The sequence below is a fragment of the Telopea speciosissima genome, chromosome 9 (genome assembly GCF_018873765.1).
Source record: "Telopea speciosissima isolate NSW1024214 ecotype Mountain lineage chromosome 9, Tspe_v1, whole genome shotgun sequence".
In the NCBI taxonomy this organism is placed as follows: Eukaryota; Viridiplantae; Streptophyta; class Magnoliopsida; order Proteales; family Proteaceae; genus Telopea; species Telopea speciosissima.
In genome coordinates this window covers 63,742,998-63,766,722 of record NC_057924.1, presented here as the reverse complement: position 1 = coordinate 63,766,722, position 23,725 = coordinate 63,742,998, and the positions used below count along the sequence as shown (strand labels likewise).

At 42.2% G+C, this 23,725-nt stretch overlaps 1 protein-coding gene across 1 annotated transcript; it reads right to left on the bottom strand.

The window, feature by feature from the left end:
• Window positions 1-2,486: 2,486 nt before the first annotated feature.
• Window positions 2,487-17,853, bottom strand: LOC122639267 (light-mediated development protein DET1-like). Its single transcript, XM_043832084.1, has 8 exons — window positions 17,796-17,853; window positions 13,211-13,332; window positions 13,019-13,075; window positions 12,624-12,704; window positions 12,333-12,497; window positions 12,062-12,157; window positions 3,154-3,253; window positions 2,487-2,883 (listed from the first exon to the last, which is right to left on the bottom strand). Exons 1-8 carry the CDS (start codon window positions 17,851-17,853, stop codon window positions 2,750-2,752), a joined length of 813 nt encoding a protein of 270 aa, XP_043688019.1. The 3' UTR covers window positions 2,487-2,749.
• Window positions 17,854-23,725: the final 5,872 nt, after the last annotated feature.

Sequence of the window (23,725 nt, the reverse complement as noted above, 5' to 3'; positions counted from 1 at the left end):
CCCTCAACCGATTGCACATGACCCAACTTCATAGGTTTGAAGCCCTCCTTCATCGGGTGTGTTTAGTCTTTGCTGTGATGCCTCCTATCAAATCAAAACTAAACACAGCGGAGTGGGTTATATCATCAGAGACCATTTGGGGCGTTGCATGGTACCAGTGTCAAAACCCTGTGCAACTCTCGGAGGTTAGGGTGGGGGAAGCACTTGCCATTCATCACGGCCTTCTAGAGGCTATATCAGAAGGTTTGCTTTACCTGAAGGTTGAAAATGATAACAAGGAGGTTGTGGAAGCTATAGACAAATCACCTGAAACTTCGGCCCTTTCTCTTCGATCAATCATCGAAGATCTCCATTACTTGAAGATGTTTTTTGAAGACTGTCAATTTAGTCACATTTCCAGGGTTGCAAAAGGGGCCGCAGATACCCTCGCCAGGAGGACCCAATCCGTGACGGATAGGATTGTTTGGCCTAATTCCGATCCTTGTTTAGTTACCCCTCATGTGGTACACGGCAGGAGTGTAATCCGTTTTCCTGAATGAAACTTTTCGTTCCCCGACCAAAAAAAAAAATTGGAGGTTCACATAATTCCCAATCTTTTTGACAAGAAGTCAAATAGAGACAGGTAACAACCACCTAGAATAAAAGAGAGAAAAAAACTCATGACAGGTAACACACTAAAACCTACCTAGAAGGTTTACCCAAAAAAAAAAATAAACCCCACCTTCCATTAAAAAAAAAAAAACCTACCTAGACAAAAAGAAGAACAAACATATTAAATGTAACAACCATTAGACAAAATTTCTTCAAGGAAACGGCCCACATGTATACGGTATATGCAAGCAAACGCCTTGGTAAGAATTGCAACAATGGCCTATGTGGTCATGCAGCTTCGAATTGTGATTTGAAGAAGACCTAAGGAAGCAACCTATTGATGAGATGGGTCTTAGGAGACGGTCATCACAAATCTCCAGAAAGATAGAACCTACACAACATTTTGCCCTGGTAATGAGCAGGTCATATCAAAATGCCAATTCATAGTATCCCCATTTTTTAAAACTGAGATCCATGGTTAATTAAAGTAGGTGTAACATATTTTCTGGAGATAATCAAATGTGGAGAAAACTTCATTCCAACTCCCAAGCACACAACCAATAACAAAAAACTCATCTACAAAGGTAACAGAATCTAGAAATGCACCATGAGATGAGATGGGTACTAGTCCCCACACATCGGAGGAGTAATTTTACTACAACTACTGGCCAAGATTGTCAATGTTTTGCCAATTTCCAAGTATCCCAATATAAATTGATATTTGAAGCCAAAAATAAGAAAAGACAAATTACCATACAAACTACGGAAAATGGACCAAAGCAAATGCTAGTTTTTTTTTAAACAAAAAAAAAAAAAGAAGAGACAACTAGTACATAGAACTAATATGGCAGATTTACAATGTTTTCATAATTTGCAAGTTTCTCATTATAAATTGATAATTGACTGAAAAAGGAAATAAATTTTCAATAAAAATGACATTTCTATTCCAATAAAAAAGTACACAGCAATAGAACCATCACACCAGCTATATGCTTGATGAGATGCCACCGTTAGTTGATGCATTGTGCAGATAAAGACCTAGGTCCTCAAGGCTGTGCCCAATCATCCTTGTTACCAAATCCTGAAAAACAGTGTTGAGTTAAAATGTCACACTACAGTTGAGATTTTTGGTGATATATATAGTAGAGAAGATCAGAGGAATAATTTAGAGCATGAAGAATAACGGGGACAAAGAAAATGCTGTAGAGAGTTTGCCGTTACCAGAAATAGAAGATGGCATCCATCAGCAATGTTAATTTGACCTCTGTCCCACCCTCCAACCCCAAAATCCCCATTGCACTCGGCATGGACTGAATAAAGAAGACATGCTATAACATGATCTGAAGAACTCAAATCAAAGACTCAGGAAGAGGAGTGAAAAAAGAATTTGATCTCTGCCCCCACCCTCCAACCCCAAAATCCCCATTGTACTTGGTATGGATTGAATAAAGAAGCAAGCTAATAACATGATCTGAAGAAATCGAACCAAAGACACAGGAAGAAGAGTGAGAAAATAACAGATGCACTGCAAGCTGATGCAAAGATATTTGAGTGAGTGAGGTTGACACTCCTCTTTAGAGAGTACAACAACTTTATCAGAGAGAAGAACCTTCTGTAGTGGTAGTAGTTGAAAACTCCCCAAATGTAATAGAATACACAATAGAGTTGCCTGAACACACCTCTATCTTGGCGTAAGCCCATTGGAGCCCCCTATAGAAAGTCAGCGAGTCCCATCACTGTTCCTCACTGTGACAAGGATGACCATAGTGCTCTTACTTCAAATACTCTCTCATGGTTGCATCCAACATACACATAGTGCTCTTGGATGATCCACATGAATTGAACAATCTTCATGGCTAATAATACAAGACACAGGAGGAAGAAAGAGACAGAAGTTGATAATTATACACCAGCAGAGAAACGCTTAAAAAGTAGTCTTCAAAGGTTTTAAGGCATGCATTACAAAAAGAAAAGAACTTTCATGGCAAATTCATTTCTTACAACACGCTCACAGAATTAGTGTAGTGAGGCAGAAATAAAATAATGGATGTAGTACTTCCACTTCAAATTGAAAATGACAAGCAGCAACTGATGAGATATTTGCTAATAGGTTCCTTTCAATGGTTTTAAAAATTGAGAATTCAGAGAAACAAATATCCTATCTACGGAAGTGAATATTCACAACAGAAGGCTGCAAGTATGTTTGTTGGATCGAAAGAGCAAGGGGCAAGATTGGGTGGAATAGGAATGATATTTTCTTCGCCCGACCATCAGCACCACCAGCTTCTGGACCTATTTGGGAAGCAAAAGCATTACAGGCCTCCAGTTAGTACATTTTTCAGAATCAGACAGCTTCAGTTTCCAATAAAGAAGCTTATAACTAAGCCAAAGTGGAATTTTACTAGAGGTTGGAGATTCATGTCACCCTTAGGTCCAATAAGAAAATATCGAGTGGAAAAAAATCTTTTGGGTAACAAATGTACACGTGGCAACCTCCCTGAAAGGACCTGCTTAAGTTGCAATCTATCAGATACGATGATCTAGGTTTATTCAGTCATAGACCTGGTTTTATCTTGAACATCAGAGAATTTGGATGCCTTCTCGAAATAAACTTGATAGGATGGTCCGTGAATTGTCTATGTCGGTCAGTTGCAGAAATCAACTGCAATAGCAAGAAAAATACTGTGATAACTCCATGGCCTAAAATAATACGATCTGAACTGATGGTAGTAGTAACAATAATCAATAATAAGGAAGAGCTTGACCCAGACAAGCAGTGACAGAAAACTTACAAAGTACAGACCAATGAAACAAAAAATGAAATATACAAAAATAAGCTTCCAGAAGCTGACTAGTAAAACTTGAGCAACATAACATAAAGGATCGCATGATAAAACCAAACATACCATGATATAATCAAGCAATAAATAACACATAGCTCCTAGAGGGTCATTATTATTATTATTATTATGCAAACCCATTCAAACTGTAACAAAGGTAAATTTGAAGGCAAATGCAATGCTGGACTCTGATATCACTATGCTTACCCACTAAAACTGTATTCTATTCATACTCCGACCATACCTACCAAAAAATCCCTTTGCTGGACTGCTAGGCATGCAACTTTGGAGGACTGTTTTGCCTTTGAAACGTGCCAGAATGGCCAAAAAGTCATACATCAGCGCCGCTCCTGTAGAACTTGTCGAGAGCTACGATTTGATATGTATTTCGACCTATTTCGGTTCAGCTCCAAACCGGGTGGAACACTGGGCGGGGCGGTTTTGTGCTTTATAGGGTTAGGTTTTTCCTATATAATGTTGTTATCTCTTTGAGAGATGGGGAGTGAGGGCTTTGTATTTTGCTTCACAGATTAGTGGATTCATACTATTGCTCGGCCGTGGATGTAGCCTTCCTTCTTAGGGGTGTGGCACGTAAATCTAGTCGTGTACGTGCGTGTTTCTCTTTCTCTTTGCATTTTCCTTCTGGGTATTGTTTTCTTAACAACTGGTATCAGAGCTTCAGTTCAAAAAGCAGATCTACATTGTTGGCTTGAGTGAGAGCAATGACAGAAGATGGAAAGGCAAGAATCGAGAGGTTCAACAGAGAAAAGTTTTAGTGGGGGAAGATGTAGATGGAGGACCCTCTCTTTCAGAAGGATTTGTATCTTCCACTAGAAGGCAAGAAACCAGAGGAGATGCTGGACAAAGATTGGAAGATTCTTGATAGGAAGGCGTTGTCCACAATGAGACTATTCCTCACGTCGCAGGTGGCCTTCAACATCACGAAAGAAACTACAACAGCTTGAGTAATGTCTGCCCTAGCTAAGTTATATGAAAAATCCTTTGTTTCTAACAAAGTTTATCTTATGAAGAATTTGTTTAATATGACAATGTCTGATTCTGGATCTATTGTTGACTAGTTAAATGAGTTTAATATGGTTACTAGTCAATTGCAATCTGTAGATGTGAATTTTGATGATGAGCTTAGGGCTTTGCTATTCTTGTGTTCTTTACCATAAAGTTGGAACAACTTGGTCATGGTAGTGAGTAATACTATCACCGGACATTTGGTTTTCAATGATGTTGTCAGTTGCATATTGAGTGATGAGAAGCGTAGAAAGAGTTCTGAGACCTCATCTGGCACTACAATGTCGGTAGAAACAAGATGCAGACATCAAGAAAAAGGAAGTAGCTCGAGTGGCGGAAAATCACAATCTAGAGGCAGATCACAGTCAAAAGGATGAGGAAAAGGAAAAAATAACGGGAAGATAAATGGAAAGTGCTGGACCTGTGGTAAGATGGATCACATGAAGAAAGATTGCTAGAGTGGAAAGAACAAGGATGATAGGGGCAAGCCGACAAATGAGGAAGAAACTAATATGGTATCTACAAGTGATCAGGTATATAGTGATTTATGTTTATTTTTGAAGCTTGGTTCAATGATTTTGGTGCTCCCTTTCATTGTACTTTGCTTGAGCATTACTTTTTGGATTATGTTCATGGTGATTTTGGACATGTTATTGTAAGAATTGGACAAGTGTGTAAGATTGCAGGAAAATGGACAATTTTATTAAAATTGTCTTAGGGTGGACATTTGAAACTGAAAGAGGCACGACATGTCCCTAAATTGAAGAACCTCATCTCAACAAGCAAATTGGACAATGAAGGGCATTCTATTGGCTTCGATAATGGCCAATGGAAGAGTACAAAAGGGTCTTTGATTGTGGCCAAGGGTAACTTGACTGGTACTCTGTATATGTTTACTAGTACTAATGACCGTACTATTTTAGTAGCTTGTGCAAATGGGAATACCATACTCTGGCATCACAGACTTGGACATTTGAGTGAGACAGGCATGACGAAGTTACACTCATGAAAGTTGCTACATTCCAGCTCCACAAGGTTAACCTCAGCTCCATTCCCTTGTGGATTGCCCTACCAAATCTCCCATTTCATTACTGGAATCAAGAATGCCTAAGTAGAATTGGATCAGTCATGGGCTATCTCCTCTACTCCGAAGTACGCACTCTGAAAATGGATAGGCACTCTTTTGCTAGGATTTGCATTGATGTCTCTGCGGATCGCCCTCCACCATCCTCCATCACTATTGCGGAAGAAGATGGTTTTTGCTTCGAATAGCCAATCAAAATAACTACACACTCAGCCACGGTATAGAGTTTACTTAATTTCACCTCCATTTCCTCCGACTCCTCCACATGAGCTCCTCCCCGCCTCTTTCTTCTCCGACACCCTTCCAATTCACCACCACCACCCCTACCACCACTACCTCCCCCTCTTGCACCACCATTCCCGCCGGCTCCTCCACATCAACCACCACCACCCTCACCCATTCCAACACCATCACCCCCTCCATCTATACCCCTTCCACCACCATTCCCTGTTCCACCACCATCCCTCCACCTTCCAGCATTCCAGTTGGCCCAAAATCTTGGGCCTCTATCATCTCTCAGCCTCCCCCCTACCCCTTCCTCGAGCTCTGGTCTTGCCCTTCACTTCGTCCAACCTTCCATTTCTGAAAATGGCTCCCCCTTTGCTCTTTGTCCAAACAACCTCCTGTCCCCTGAGATTTCTAAATGGCAGTCCTGCCTTGTAGGACATTTCCTGGGCTCCCATCCCTCTTTCAACATTGTCAAGGCCTCCCTCACCAAACAGTGGAAGGCTCAAGGCTCCTAGGACTGCTATCTCCTTGATAATGGTGTCTTCATATTCAAGTTCTTCTCTAAGGAGGTGAAGGCTCGAGCTCTTGATGATGCACCCTGGCTGGTTGGAACCAAGCCCATTTTCCTCCGCCAATGGACTCCCTACATTCTGCTCCACAAGGTCGACCTCAGCTCCATTCCCTTGTGGATCACCCTACCAGGTCTTCCTCTTCAGTACTGGAGTCATGACTGCCTTAGCAGAATTGGTTCGGTTTTGGGCTACCCTCTTCACTCTGATGCTCGTACCCGGCGCTTGGACAGGCTCTCGTATGCAAGACTATGCATCGACATCTCTGCTCCTCAACCACCCCCTTCTCTACAACCATTGTGGAAGAAGATGGTTTCTCCTTCGAACAGCCTGTTAAGTACAATTGGCCACCCCCCCCACTGCATCCATTGCAAGGTCTTTGGCCATAACTCCATTGACTGCTCTGGCAAATCCCCTCGGGTTACTTAAGACGTTCTGGCCCCCTCGCCGACTTCTGCTCCTCTAGAAACCACCTCTATTCCATAGTCGACCCCAGCAACACTTCCGATGGAACCCCTGTTGCATTCAGCGGCCCAGGCTCCTCACCCTGTTCAATCGTCGACTCCAGCAACCTTTCCAATGGAACTAGCAGCCACACAACAACAGGCTCTTCCTCTACTGGTCACCCCCTGGCTTTGGTACACTTCCTGATCCTCCTCTGTTGTTGGGACTGTCCAGAACTCCCAGCAGAGGTAGAACTAGAGGACGGAACCACTGCAGACGGCGCCAACGCAACCACCAGCTTTCCATCTCTCCGCCTCAATGTGAAGCACTCGCGACTTCTGGCCCAAGCTCCTGCAACGCTGCTATTGGAAATCTGACGCCCTGCAACTCTGCGAACCTCAGCAATCTCTCGATCGTCGATTCCTATACCCAGAAGCTGCAAGGCTCTTCGTTGTTGGAACCACCTTGTGCTCCTACTGACTCACCTGCTCCCCTGGAGATTGCAGCAACCTCTGCAACTAATCCCCTGTAGCACTGCGCTCGAGGAAGTGAGACTTATACCGTTTTGGCTACTGACGCCCCTGAGGGTTCCTCCCATCGCTTCGGTGCTTCGATTGTTAGGGCCCTGCCATCACAGGCCCCTGCTGTCACTAACGCAGCCATGGAGATGCCTCGGTTTACCACCAGAAGCCCACTTGTGGTTCATAGTTCAAACCCTTCGCAAGCTTCGATGAAAGACAACCTTCTTCGTTGCCCCCTACAAAGGACCTCCCTCCCCCTCTCACCTCGGGATCCCCCCTTACACCTGGCATCCACCCAACGACTTACACCTTCTTCGTCTGGCCCCACCTTGTCACCTACCAACCATTCTCCCCAGCCATCTAACCGTACCAAGCCTCTACGATTTCACCCTCCTTTTTCACCTATAATCTTCCAATTATACCCCCGCCTCCCCACCTTTATACCATTCACACCCAAAACCCTGACCCACTAAACACCTCCCCCACTACCCGACCCACCCCCTACCCATCCTCCCGGTCCAATCACTAACCACAACCAGGTCAACCCTTTTCAACCTCCCTCTGCACTCCACGCTGCCCACCCCCTGTCCGCGGCCTCTACCCTCCCCCCTCTTGGGAATTGCCAGATCCACCCCACCCTCTCATTGCCCACTTTCGCCCTACCCTGCACTACTCCTGCAGGAGGTTTAGGAGTGTCCCCCCCAGGACTACGTTGCCCCCCACCCTCTAGTTCCCCATGTCTTCGGGCCTCATCTGGAATGTCAAGGGCCTTAATTCCCTTGACAAGCATCATGATATTCGTGCCCTCATTAAATCCTCTCATTCTTCCTTTTGTGCCCTCCTAGAAACCCGCGTCCTCCCTAAGAACGCCTCTTGCATTATGGCTTCCATTGCCCCGTCCTGGTCCTTCCTCTCCAATTACTCTCACTCCCCTAATGGGAGGATCTGGTTCCTTGGGGACTCTTCCAAACTCCAGGTCTCCCTCTCTCAATCCTCACCCCAATTCATTCATCTCCTCCTTTCTATCCCCAACTCCTCCCTTTCCTTCTACCTCACTGTTGTATATGCCTACAATCAGCCTGCCGATCGGGTCCTCCTCTGGGATGGCCTTACTCTTCTCAAAGCTGGGACCGGTTCTCTCTCTTGGGGAGTGGGTGGACACTTCAACGTCGTCAGATACCAATCTGAGAAATCTGGAAGCCACCCTCTTGACACCTAATCTGTTAATGCGTTTAACGATTGCATCGAAGACATCAGCATTAATGATCTTCACTGGTCTGACTGCCCCCTCACTTGGCATAACCGTAGAGGGGGAACCGATAGAATTGCTTGCAAGCTTGACCGGCTGCTTATCAATGAAGCTTGGCTCTCCTCCTTCCCCCACTCTATTGCCAATTTCCTTACCCAAAGCCTCTCTGACCACAGCCCTTGCCACCTTCTCATCCAACAATATACTTCTTTTGGACCAAAGCCATTCAAATTCTTTGACATGTGGACTTCTCACAACCTTTATCTCCCAACCGTTCTAAACTCTTAGAGCTCTCACATCTATTGCCCCTCCCTCCCCCTCATTGCTTTTGCCAAAAAGCTCCGCTTCACCAAATCAGCCCTCAAATCTTGGAATTCATCCACCTTTGGCAATATCTCCTCTAGAATCTCTGCCTGCAGGACTGATCTTGCCAGTGTGCAATCCCGCCTCCAATTGAATCCGCACAACCCCTTGCTAGCAAAAGAAGAGAGAAATCTCTCCTTAGAACTCTCCTCCCTGTCCTCAAATGAGGAAAGCATCCTTCGCCAAAAATCCGGCATCAAATGGTTGGAACTTGGGGATTCCAACTCCGCTTTCTTCCACCGCTCTCTTAGAGCCAGGCTCAACTCCAACTCTATCACCCTGCTCATTGCTCAGGATGGTTCTCCCCTCTCCTCTGTCCACGATATCAAGTCTGCGGCTGCCACCTATTTCTCCGCCCTCTTCAATCCCCCCTTCCCCCTCACCTCATAAATAAATTTGTCCCTTCTTCCCTGGCTAGTTCTCTCCTTGCCATACCCTCTGATGAGGAAATCTCAAATGCCATCCTTTCCTATAAGTCCAACAAGGCCCCTGGCCCCGATGGCTTCAGTGTATGGGATTCTTCCTTAGCTGCTGGGATCACATCAAATAGGACCTTTTCAGAGCTGTTCGCAGCTTCTTCTTCAACCCTAGCCTGCTTGCCCAGGTCAATCAGACTTTCCCTTGCCTCATCCCTAAAAAAGATGGCGCCTCCACCTTCATCTGATTTCAAACCTATCTCTCTGTGCAACCTCCTCTACAAGTTCATCGTGAAGATCCTGGCCAACCGAATCAAGCTTGTCATTGGGTTCCCTAGTCAACCCCAATCAATCTGCCTTTATCTCAAGCATTGCAGACAACATCATTCTTTGCTCTGAAGTTGTTCGTGGGTTTGACAAGAAATCAAACTCACCTGCTGCCCTTATGAAGATTAATCTTCACAAAGCCTTTGACTCCCTTAGGTGGGACTTCATCTGTGATGTGTTATCTCAAATGGGCTTCCCCCCTGCGATCATTCGCCGGATTTTTGCATGCATCTCCTCCCCTTCCTATTCCGTTATTGTAAATGGGTCCCCTGCTAGTTTCTTCAAATCTTCTGTTGGGATTCGACAAGGTTGCCCCCTTTCCGCTTTCTCTTCTCTCTAGCTTTGGAAGTCCTCTCCAGGAGCATCCAAGCCAAATCTGACCTCCACCTCATCTCCCCCATCCCCAAATGCAAACAACTTAACCTCACTTACCTCGCCTTCGCTGACGATCTGATGATCTTCTCCAAAGCCTCCTCCTCCTCCATCTCAGCCATCATGTCCTCCCTCGACCTTTTCGAGCGCCTCTCTGGTCTCCGCATCAACCTTCTCAAATCCAAGCTCTTCCTCTCTGGTGTTTCGGACACTGACAGAGATACCCTCCTTCGTCTCACGGGCTTCTCTCTCGGCGCCCTCCCTGTGAAATACCTTGGTCTCCCCCTCATTCCTGCTAGGCTCTCCAGCCATCACTGCACCCCCATGCTCGACTGCATTCGCAAGTGGCTACAGCTATGGAAAGGCAAGCTCCTCTCCAATACGGGCAGGCTCGAATGCATCAGATCGGTTCTCCAATCTTCCTACATCTATTGGTCTTGCATCTTCGGCCTCCCCAAACCCACCATCAAGGCTATGGAATCCATCTTCTATGTCTTCCTCTGGAAAGGCCAATAAACCACCAAATTCCTTCGCCCCATCAGTTGGAAATCTATCTGCCTCCCCAAATCTAAAGGCGGGCTCGACATCCGCCGTATCCACGACTCTAATACTGCGGGCATCCTCAAGCTCATTTGGAAGATATCTTCCAAACAGGACTCCATTTTCAGTGGGTTTACTCCCATTTTCTCAGAACTGATTCGATTTGGACCGCCCACACCCCCTCGGACTGTTCCTGGGTCTAGCACAAAATCCTCTCCCTTCGGCCCTTACCCCTCAGCGTCACTCTTCTATTGCTGACGGCTCTTCCATCTCCCTTTGGCTTGCCCTCTGGCACCCCATGGGAATCCTTTACAACTCCTTCGGTCCTTGCTCCATATACTCCTCTGGTATTCCCAAGTCCGCCCCCCTCTCTTCCATCATCTCTCTGGGTTCTTGGACCCGCCCCTCCCCCCAATCCTCAACCTGATCTGGCATACCCTTCCCCCCCTCCCCTCTCCTTCGCCTCCGGCAGACAGGATCATTTGGCTCCCCTCTTCAAACGGCCTTTTCAGCTTTAAATCTGCCTGGAACCTTGTAAGGCCCTATGCCCCAACTGCTATCTGGCATCAGCTTGTCTGGTTCAAAGGCCATATCCCTCGCCATAGCTTCCTAGCCTGGAGATCCCTAAACCTTTGCCTTTTGACCCAAGCTTTTCTCCTGCACCGGAGAATCCATGCCCCTACCTCTTGCATCTTTTGTTGGAATGGATCCGAGGACATTGACCACCTTTTCTTTGATTGCCCCTTCACCTCTACCATTTGGAAAAAATCCCTCTCTTCCATTTGGCCTCGTTGCAGAACCCCCCCTCCCGTTTGCCAGAGAGTGGCTCTGGATGGTCATGACCTTCTCCAGAAGCTCTATTTGTGACATTATAGGGAAGCTTGTGTTTGGTGCCGCCCTCTATCACATCTGGATGGAGAGGAACTTCAGGAGATGGACCTCCAAATCTATTGAAAAACTCCCAAATCTGATCCGGTTTCCTTACCTGCGATTCTGCTTTTCTCTTCGTTTTCTAAGCCCTAACTCACAAAGTGATTAGAAACCCATCAACCAAACAACATAAAACTGTTTTTCTCAACAATCTTCCATCAATTTTTTGACAGCAGCCAACCAGGTGATGTAGGAAACTCAATTCTTTCATTTGATCTAGTTTTCTTTTCATTTGTTCTGAGGAAGTAACCAAAGTACCAAACTCAGCCTATACTTAAAGAAAACCCTGACCGCCAATTACATTATTTATGGGTATGGTTGATGTAAACATATTAATAGTTCCCCGTGACAAGTCGTACAAGTTCCACATTAAAGTAAGCTAAAAATGACAATTTTTGTAGGCCATTGATACAATGATACTTCAATAACTACAAATTAACTTCCTAGTCAAGAATACTGACCAGAGGTGATACAATTTGCCACCAAATGTCACTCAATTAGGAAAAATTATCAATAATGATCCATCTCAATTGAAGGGAACTTTGCAGTTCTAAATCATACCTTTTCATCAAATCGGAAAAGTGATTGGTCAAAATAGGGAGAAGGACTTAGCGATTGGCAACTGAAAGGCAAGGAGGCCAGCATCTTCTTCACAAACTGCAGAAGACAGTGGCACAGGTTAAATATACTGCACCTCAAGGGAGAACACATGTGCATAAATAATAGTAATTGTGCTTTATAAACATTTTATCCACAGACCATGTATTCAAAAGCATAACACTATAACATTGACTGGAATACTGAGTACTTAAAACTTCCAACAATAAAATACCTGAGAGAAGCTACTAGCTTTACTCTTCACATTCCTGAGTTGCTCAAGAGCATGGATGCTGTTGGAGTGAGACGATATGAAGTTCATGTATAACAAGTTTCCTGATGCCGCATGAAAGTGGTCACAATACCATTCAAACAAGTAGTATAGTTCATCGGCTGAATTCTGGCCAAAAACATTATACATGTAACATGTTTGAGAGACTTGCAAGTTTCATTACAAAATATTGACCAATAAAATCTGCAAAGACTGACAACATACGAATAAACTCTGCAAAGACTAACAAAATACCTGATAAAATGCAATTATTTCAGTTGTCTCCATATTATATACAGCAAAAAATGCAGGATGCTGATCAGTACTTCGAGATACCTAGAGTGTCAGCGGTATATTGAGTTGCCACAACATTCCATTAAGATATATTGCAAATATCATATAAAGTTATTCGAATCAAGGAACAGGAAACTAAAAACCGAAGCACAATGGAGCTAAGATCTCCTACTACCTGAGGCACAACGTGCCATACAATGAGTGCCTAATTTGACTCAGGCATGCAACTGATAGAAGCAATATAATTGGACTTCAGTGGGACAATGCAAAAGTAGGCACCTCATGCCTATGGGCTTATGCATCCCTAAGTCGGCGAACATAATTACTCAAGGAGATATAGAACAAATAAACCTTACCCCACCCTCTACACTACCAAACTTGATTAGCAGATGATGCCGGTCCAAGAATTGTACCTATCAATTGAAATGTTGGTTACACACTACGACAGGGATAACAAGATAATATAACATGCAGTGGCATCATGAAACCCTAAACAACAAGTGTGTTTTAAATCACAAGGGTTAACATACAGAGATTTGAATTCCCACCTTCGAAATGATCAAGTCAACATAATCTTGGAAATGGAAATAGAACTTCTTCTTCAAACATTGGACCTTCTGATAAAACAAGATTACATAGCAGTTATCAGCAAATCTCTTGAAAATCAGAACTCAATGAAGTATCAAAAGCCTCATTGAGTTGCAGCATAGGATGCAACAAAAATTCTTGACATTATAATATCTCAAGGAAAAAAAAATAACATAAAAAACATTATTAATCTCCCAAAATATCCAAATAATATATTTCCATGTCAAGTAGCTGGCAGAAAGTCCCATGGCTTTGATGGACTAACATCTACCAAAATTCTTTGTTTTGTCCCATCGACTTTTCAAAAGATAAACAAGAGTACAAGACAATGAACGATATAGAACAATTGAGTTCCAAAACTTTTAAATACAAAAAACTAGATTTAAAGCTTCGTCCCATCCATAGTTCGAAACTCGTTACGTTTCGGGCTGACCGAAATATCAGGTCGAAATTTTGCATTTTTCTGTTATGTTTCGGTAGGTCATTTCGGTGGGTTTTAGGCCAAGTTAACTTCTGAAATTTCATGGAAACCTATTTTAGGCTATATAAACACATTTATATGTTCGAATTGCAAAAATAGTTACCCAAAGTGGTGTTTTGGATTTGCACCATTGATCGGCAATGTACGGTCGAATCCTAATGTATAACTTAGTTTATTACACATACACATTGTTTAAGACTTTAAGTACTAGATGACATAATAAATTAATGATTAATAAGCAATTTAAACAAGCAAATTGACTTGGAAGTTGGAAACATAAAGTGAATGACTCATAAGTCATAACTTAAGTCAGAATATTAAGTACAATAAGTAAATAACAAGTTAAGAAGATGATATTAATATGACAATATCCCCAATAGTCCAATACAAGTTAAGTAGTCATCTAGTAACTCAAATGTTTACAAATATTCTAATAATAATTATACCGACATCCAAGATCGACCCCACTCATAGTCCGATGGAGCCGACGTGCATTGTTCTCCGACTTTAGGACAAATGAATGCCACGTCATAGTATGGGAGAAGAAACGACCGAGACTAAAGAGGAGAAAAAACCAGAGATTATTAAGTCTCGGTTGAAATTTCAACCGAGACTACGAGTTTTGGTATTTGTAAAGCTACTTTTGAAAAAGGAATCTCGATATCTCGCGAGATTTTGATTTTGTCTCGAGATATCGCGAGATGGTCGAAATTTCGACCAAGTTTTTGCATTTTTTTTATTCGAGCTTGCGTTTCATTTCGGTCAGGTCGAGATATTCAACATATTCAAGATCTCGACCGAGATTTCGCGAGATTTAGTACTATGGTCCCATCTCCTTCAAACAAATGTCTAAAGTATGATAGATATTCTTTATGGGCAGGGATTTAAGCACGGTCGCACATGACGATTGAACCATTCGTCCTGCCATGTTGCTGGCGTGGCCGCATGGCCCAACTCAAGGTTGTGGGTGTGGCTGCTTGTCCCTGTGCAAATATTGTGGGTGTGGCTACACGTCCCTGTACAAGGTTGTGTGCGTGGCTGCATGGCCAAGTGAACCACAAGTTGCTGTGCATCTGCCAGCACATGGTTGCGTGCATACACCCATCGCCATGCGCATGGTTGCAGGGGTAACCTCCTAGGTAAGAGTCCACAGCCCAAACAAATAATGACTTTATAGAGTAAACTTGTCCAACCGAAGGAGCACTGGAGCAGGCACAGAATAGGTTATAGAATTGGAAGGGGTTAAGCACCAACTCTGCCTGTTGAACCGTCAACTTGAGGAGCTTCAAACTCATAATATTTTGTTAGTGATTTCCATAATACTACACAGCTATCAAAGCATCACCTAAATGTTGTCTAAGTGCCAAGGCAGTTTTCTAGGTTCTAGGTGATCGGCCATCAAGTTGTCTAGGCACCTAGGTCCAAGAAACCAAGGTTCAAAAACTCGGGTCTCGGTGCCAACTCGGACCCTTGAAAAACCGAGTCGAGTCGAGATCTCACCGAGTTGGTGCACTTTTTTTTTTCTCAACTCGAAGCCTCATCTCAGTAGGTTTTAGACCTAGTTTGGGTCTGAAACTTGGTATTCAACCTATGAGGCCATTTAAACACAATGGCACTATCAGATTTTGAAAAAACAAAGTCCAAATAGGAGTTTCAGTTATTGGGAAAGCAGGACAGACACTTACTTATGCTAGAAACCAGGACAGACACAGGACAAGCACACTTATTTATGCCTAATATCATTTAAGTAAATGCTTTTGTATTGCATTTACTTCAGATATTATTCATAAATAAGAAAGTACACCCTATTTGAATCCAATAAAAATAGTTAAAAAATCAAATTCCAAAAGAAAAAAAAGTCAACCCCCCAATTCAAGAACAAAAACTGGATTTTCAGCGGTAGGTGCAATTTTCAACTTTCTAATGCTGTCTCAAATCTAAAAATTCCATAAATCTTAATATGGTAAAACATTGCTAAAAACCAAAAGTGCGGTAAAATATTCATTTGTTTTGATGTCCAAAACTATTTTTTCAAAGTGATTTTGACAGCATTCGTGCACAACAAATTAAGTTTGACTGGTACATAACTCCTTCAATATAAATCAGATTTAAGCAATCTTGGACTTGTTGGAAAGCTTTCAAAACAAAGCTTTCCAACAAGTCCAAGATTGCTAAAATCTGATTTATATTGAAAGAGTTATGTACCGGTCAAACTTAATTCGGTGTGCGTGAATGCTGTCAAAATCGCTCTGAATGAAAATAATTTTTTGGACATCAAAACAAATGAATATTTTACCGCACTTTTGGTTTTTAGCAATGTTTTACCACAATAAGATTTATGGAATTTTTAGATTTGAGAAAAACCCCAGCATTAGAAAGTTGAAAATTGCACCTACCGCCAAAAATCCAGTTTTCGTTCTTGAACTGGGGGGTTGACTTTTTTTCCTTTTGGAATTTGATTTTTTAACTATTTTTATTGGATTCAAATGGGGGGTATTTGCTTATTTATGAATAATATCTTAAGTATATGAAATACAAATTCATTTACTTACATGATATTAGGCATAAATAAGTGTCTGTCTTGGTTCCTGGCATAGATAGGTGTCTGTACCAACAATTTCCAGCAAGATCTCGAGAGTTGGCACTCATATAAAGGACCTAGATGGGCATTTTCCTATGTCAAACTGAGATCTCGGAGAGATATTGACATTTTGAGACTCGTAGGCAGTCTCGTCTCGAGATTTTGAAAAACCGAGAAACTCGGCGAGATCTCACGAGTTCTCGAACCATGCAAGAAACAATGGAGAAAAATGAGAGAAGGGGGGTAAGGGATAGAGGAAGAGGAAAAGGAAGAAGAAGAAGAAACTGGATCTGTTGCCGGATGTTACCGCTTTTGCCGCGAAGAAGAAGATAGAGGAAGAAGCAGAACAAAAAAGGAATGTACCTGGAATTCCGGCTGCAACCACCAACTCTTCCAATGTTTACCACATCAAAGAGGAAGAAGCATTTGCTAAATTTTAAGTTTAAAGCAGATATATCTTTTTTTAATTTAGTACAATGCCTCTCATATTTACAACAAAAGAAATACATTTTTTTCATTTTACATATAAGCCACCCAAAATTACACCTTAAAGGAAAGAAATGTCATATTTTACATCTAGACCTGCTTGGAGCCATGACAACTACGATTCAACATCAGCCTAGAATATAACACAATAGATTCAAATTGTAATATCCCAGAATTTTGAAAGCCTGAAAGTGTTGTTACATAACTAATTATCTATAAACAGGGGTATTCTCATGATTTTACACCTCAGGGGTATTTTTTATAATTTTACACTTTAGGGACATTTTCGAAATTTTACCCATTATCGGCAAATCTGTAAATTCATAAATATTTTTCCTGATTAACATTGTGTGTTAGACCTTAATTCTAGAGGTAACCTAGTTTTGGATGACTTATAGATAAATAAGGTACTTAGAAATTAAAGAATACTTTAGTTCTTATATTTAAAATTAAATCGTGGATTTAGTAAATAAATGAACATCTAGCCTAGAGGTTGAGACACCAATTTATTAAGGGGTTACAGGTTCAAGTCTGATAAGCATTAAAAAGGGGGAGTATTTTGTCTATATTCTTTTTGTTGGATTTAAGTCAGTGGTGGACCCCACCATATCCAGCAAATAAATCGTGTATAAGGGGGAGAATCCTAAATCATGGAAGAGAGTCGGGATTGTTAGTAAACCTATAACTAGAGATTAAATAGGAGACTATGTTTGAATATAAAAATAAAAAGAAAAAGAAAAGGGGGGGAGATTAGAATCGTGTAGAGAGAGGGAGAAATCAAGAGAGATACGGAGAGGGAGAGAATAACGCGAGAGAGAGATACCGAAAGTGTGTGAGAGAGAGAGATAAAAAGAGATCGAGAATAACAGAACAAAAATAAAAAGAAAGAAAGAGACGAGAGAGAAAAAGAGATCGAGAGAGGAGAGAGTAAACAGAAAAACAAAAAAAAGGGAGGGGGGGCAGAAAACCGAGGAGACAGAGAAGGGGGAATACCTGCCAGTTGCTGCTATTGCTGCATCCCTTTTTGAAGATATAATCTGGCTATCAATTGCCATTACCGCCTTGCAAGTAAGCATCCAATATGTTTCCTCAAATTGGATCTTTACCCATTGTTCTCTTGGATTTCTTTCCCCAATGTTCTCCATATGATTTATTATCCATTGTTCCCTTGAGTTTCCCATATAATTTATTATTCATTGTTCTCTTGATTTTTCCATATGATTTCTTGTCCATTGTTCTCTTGATCTTCCCATATGATTTCTTGCCCATTGTTCTCTTGGTTTTCCCATATGATTTCTGTCCTATTGTAATACCTAAAAGATCCACAATGACAAAAGAGATCAATCATTGACCAAATTTTGATTTGTGTTCTTGGAATTCACACAAACCCCTAATTGAATTGAGGAATCTTGACCTAATCTGACTCCTAACTGAAAATGATGGACAGACTTCTAACTGAATTGGGGAATCTTGACCCAATCAAAAGTTAAATTCTGATTTGTTAGACTTGTGCATAGCCTGTTTTACTACATATCTCAATTGTAGTGATCTGATTGTAGAACCTAAACCAGCGATCTGATTCCATCCAAACCTTGGGATATCGAAGTACAACCCTAGAGGGGAACTCAATTCTGATTTGGAGGCATTCTGGACAATGCTTTATGTGCTACATCAAATCTCCCAAGTCTGTAAATTATGATTCCAGAATTTTTATTTCCTATATAACTTCTAAACTGACCCTTAGTTTTTTTATCATCTTTTGGGGGATGGTAGAGCTGCCTTGGGGGAAGTTACAATCTGAATTTGGGAAGCATTCTGACCTACGGATTTAAACTGATCTTGGATTTAATGATTTCTGGAAATTCTTTCCTGAAACCAAATTGTTCAATTTACTTTCAGACTACTCAACTGTTCTTCCTCATCTTTTGAAGGGTGTAAGTAATGATCTGGGGGATTGATTCCTAGAGTTTGACATTCGTTTGAGAAGGTTGACTTTTAGGTCGAAGTGTTGATTTTTGTTGACTTTTGGGGGAAGAAGGGTACTAGACTAGTGTTTGGACTAGGTGATTAATAAGGGAAGTATTGTTGCAGCTTGAGAGTAGATTTTTGGGGCTTGAAGCTCGAACGGTTGAAGGAAATATTTTGCAGATTGAGGTAAGTGGATTATAGTGAGTGTACACCACGTGTGTGTGTGTGTGTGTGCTATGTTTGACTTGTTTTTTATGCGGAATGTTTGTCATTGAATATGATATGCTGAATTATAGTGATTTGCATTGTGTTTGTTGGTGTATGGTGATTTCATAGTGATCAAGTGTGCCATGTGATTGTGTAAGTAAATCCTAATGATGATGAAATCTGTGTGGTGATTGAGGAAGTGGTTTTGGATCTTACTTGTGGATTTTTACCAGTGTTTTCACTTGGTGTAATTTTAAAAGTGTGATTGTTAAAGAGTGTTTAAAAGTATGGGTGTTAAAGAGTGGTAAGTGATGCAAGTGTTTGAGGGTAAATATACTGCCCCGTGCCGGTGGAGAGTCATAGCCACCAGAGAGGTTCCGTGGAGCCATGGAAATCATACCCACTATGCACAAATGAGTTGTCAATGGTGTATAAGTAGTCACATAGTGGGTGACAACAATAAGTGACTATAAGTGATTGTAAGGGGGTCATGTTTCCTCTCGTGTTATGGGCGGTGGCAGCCTGTTTCCTCTCTACCGCCTAAAGTGACAAAAAAGGTGACTTCGAATCAGAGTTCTATTGAATGTGTTGGGTTATCAAGTGTTTTATCTAGTAGTGTTGTTTTGCGAAATTTAAAAAGTTTTTGAATTAATTGTCATGAATGCATGGTTGTTGTTGTTTTTTTTTTTTTGGGTTGGTATTGTGTTGTATTCTTGCTATTTTCTGTCTTATTGGGCTGTATAACTCACCCCATTTTTACATCACAAAGAATTGAGATGGAAGTATGCTTTTGGTGGAGCGTTCAAGGATGATCTGAAGATTTATTGTCATTATTCACTATTTTGTTTCATTGAATGGATGTAATAGGAGCAGTTTGAGAGGTAAACTCTGATACATTGTAATTTGAGATTTTAGTTTGGACAAACATTAGACTGCCGCCAGTAGGAGTTTTTATGGGATTTAAGGCTATTGTTTAAATATTTTGTGTTTGAGACTTGAATTTGATGATTTGTTTTGAATGATTCCGCATGATTTAAGCGATCATTTGATTAGCGCCTGTGAGGGTTGTACCTTTACCTGTATCTGGGCTTGGGTCGTGAGTTGTGACACAAATCCTACCCAAAAATCCTATGTTCCTGTAGCATTTCAAACACGAGGTCAGACCATTAAGCACTCTTGTTAAACTACAATTTTCAACTATTCACTCAAACTCTCCAAGCATTCCCCTACAAGTATCCCGATAGTGAGCAAGATCTGGTAGGGTCAATGTTCGAGATTTCGATCAAAACCACCGAAATCTCGCGAATTATATCAATATCGACTTTGTCGAAACCAAGGTTTTAAAACTTGGGTTTAGAACAGGTTTCGACCAGCCAGAAACTAAGATATGGTTGAAACTGGTCGAAACCTGTGATTTTTCCCAGCCAACTCGAGTTGGTGGTTTTGAGGCCCAGAAATGTTTTTTTTGTAATGATCCTATTTTTTACATTCTATTTTCACAAAAAAAAAAAAAACACTCAAAATGGTATTGTGGTTTTTTACCCAAGTTTGATAGTTTTTATTGTTCTCGGACATTGGCTGGAAACATGAACAGACACCAGAATATTGTCTTCGACGGATACTTCATCCCTCGCAAAGACGTTCTCATCCACCGTGCCAAACAGGCTAAGATTTATAATAGATTTGACTTAAAATCTGGCTTCTGCCAGATTAAGCTTACTGAGGACTCTAAACCTCTCACAGTTTTCTCCACTCCTTTTAATCGCCATTACCAATGGACGGTTATGCCCTTCGGATTATGTACTGCCCCTCAAATTTTCCAACGTTGGATTGATTCCATCTTTGGTGACCTTCCTTTTTGTGTGGCGTATATAGACGACATTCTTGTCTTCTCTTCTTCTCCTACTGAACATACGAAACACCTTCGTATAATCGGTGACTTATTCCTCAAACATGGAATAATCCTTTCCCCTAAGAAAATCGAACTCGAGAAAACTCGAATCGAATTTTTAGGTCTCATCCTGACCGATCATGGACTCCAACTCCAAGATCACATCCTGATTAAAATCAAGGATTTTCCCTCTGTCTTACACGACAAACAACATCTCCAACAATTCCTCGGAATTTTGAATTATGGACGCAATTACATAAAGGACCTCTCTTCTACAGAACAAAGTCTTTTATTAAAATTGAAAAAAGATGTTGACTTCACTTGGACCACGTCTGACACACAGACAGTCCTCTCCATCCAGGCCGAGATTACCAAATCTTGTCCCTCAGTTTATTTCCCTCTTGCTGGTGATCTTCTAATTCTTGAAACCGATGCTAGCAATGAACACTGGGGATGTGTCCTAAAAGCACGACCCCTTCAAAACCCCTCTGACGAGCAAATTTGCGGATATAATTCTGGCAAATTCACTTCTGCTCAAATTAATTATAATATTTATGAGAAAGAGATTCTAGCCATTGTTAATGCAATTCAAAGGTTTAGAATATATCTTTTACCTGAGAAGTTTCTAATTCGTATTGGTAATCAAGCTGTACGAGATTTTTTAAAAACAAAATCTAAAGAAATTAATTCTCGCCGGATTAATTGGGCCAATTTAATTAATCAATATCAATATGAAATTGTACATGTTAAAGGCACTAACAATTTCTTGGCTGATTATCTTAGCAGGCCAACATGAATCCCCGGCATCCTCTAGATAAAGGTAAAGGTAAAGCTCACGCGACACCACATTGCAAGAGCAAGAAAAAAGCCTCTTCTCTTGGCTTACTCCCTACCCCCCGAGGTGGTATTCTCATTAGAGAACCCCCCCAGGAAACAGCAGCGATACCCACCCAAGGATCGCCTACTGGTTTCATTCGAGTTCCTGCCACAACAGCGGAATTCTCTCCCTCTCTTTCTCAGCCTTTTAGTCCCTAATTCCTCCCCGAGAATAGTAAAGAACAGGGCAGTCAGGACCCCTTTTATTTGTGGAATATAACCCCGGCCAGCTACTCCCAGATTGTACAACAACAATCAACTGCAAATATTCCGCCTTCAGCATTTGGTCAGTCGGTGACAAACACCACTGATTTCTTTCATCATGATGGCATACCTACCAACTGGTACCATCAGATAAACACTTTGTGGAAGACGCAGGTTGCCGGCCAGAAAAAGCCGTTTCGTACTGCTCTTACCGCCTTCTCCAAGGCTCTTGGTATCTTCTATTCCAAGCAGCTCAGCTTCAGTCTATTGTACTCGACTCAATTACACAAACTGATTGGGAAGATGTTACCTCCCCCGAGAAAGTACACAGCTTTCTTCGGATTGCAGATTGTATCGAAGACCATTTAAAAGATGCGCTCTTCCATAAAACATATAAAATCTGCTTATATTTAAAAGCTAAAGAAATTCTCCCTCGGGAAATATTTCCAATGATACAACGTCATTGTGAAGAAGAACAATACCAGCGCTATAAAAATTTCTTACTGGAATTTCCCAAAAATATCTTGAGAACTGTTACTCACAACCAGTACAGACTCATCTTCTACCCAGGCTCCGAACCATGGAGTATCTCTGCTGTTGAATGGGGCCTAGTCGGACAACTTGTCTTCTCTAGTGACAATACCTCTGTCCTCGACCAACTACCCATGATGATCCGAACGATGGTCTCCCATGCCGTCGCTCACTGGCACTTTTCTGGTGGACTCCTCTTCACCATCCACAGCACTCTTGGTTGGCGTGAACGCGAACGCTTCTACCAGCCATACCAGATCTGGATCCTTCAGCCTGCTGCCTATTACACCCTATAGGAACCAGCCCTCATCACAGATGAAGATGAAGCCCTCCGAGTGGCCAATCTTGCCGGTCTCCACGCCGAAGATCTGTACAAGCAGTCCCTCATCTCTCTACACAACGAGGCCTTACTGCTCAATTTCCCTAACGGATGCCCCCGCTACCGTTATTTGGTCTCTGATGGAAGACGAATCTTCGTCACTCAGTTCACGATGGATTACGACGTCCCTCTTGAAGTTTCTGCCGATACCTACCAGCTTATCGATCAGATACAGACGTTCTCTCCTCTCCTCGGCATCCCTGGCACTCTCCTTGCCAATGCCGCCGAAACTTTAGCCGCCGCTGAAGACGCCGCCGAGGAAGCCGCCGTTGATGCCCTCATCAACGAGCCGCTCTTTCCAGGTCACGAAGACGATGATGTCAATCTCGGATCTGACTAACGTCATCCCTGACATTAGCATTGGTCCCACATGAACAGTGCAGCCGCCCTACGTCACCCCTGACGTCATCATGGACCCATGAACAGCGTTGAATAGTACCAGCCGCACTACGTCAGCACAAGTCAGCAGTTACTGTTCCGGATTTAAAATAAATTTTTGGAATCCGTAACCGACCTCGCCCTCTATATAAGGCAGCTCATTTCTTTAGAGAAAACAGACCTTGCTCCGCCAGCTCTCGAGCTCCGCCCCTCTCGCCCCTCTCTGATCTCCTTCTCTTCTATCTCCCTTTCGATACCTTCTTTAAGGATCGACCCCCCTGAGAAAGAGAGGGAGAGAATTCCGCTGTTGTGGCAGGAACTCGAATGAAACCAGTAGGCGATCCTTGGGTGGGTATCGCTGCTGTTTCCTGGGGGGGGTTCTCTAATGAGAATACCACCTCGGGGGGTAGGGAGTAAGCCAAGAGAAGAGGCTTTTTTCTTACTCTTGCAATGTGGTGTCACGTGAGCTTTACCTTTACCTTTATCTTTACCT

Excerpts from the sequence above, each read along its gene's own strand:
- LOC122639267 (XM_043832084.1), bottom strand. The coding sequence starts at position 17,853 with ATGGCAATTGATAGCCAGATTATATCTTCAAAAAGGGATGCAGCAATA. Across the intron at positions 12,498-12,623 it reads AAATAATTGCATTTTATCAG|AATTCAGCCGATGAACTATA; the intron begins GTATTTTGTTAG and ends GTTTTTGGCCAG. Across the intron at positions 2,884-3,153 it reads GATGTTCAAGATAAAACCAG|GTCCAGAAGCTGGTGGTGCT; the intron begins GTCTATGACTGA and ends CTTCCCAAATAG.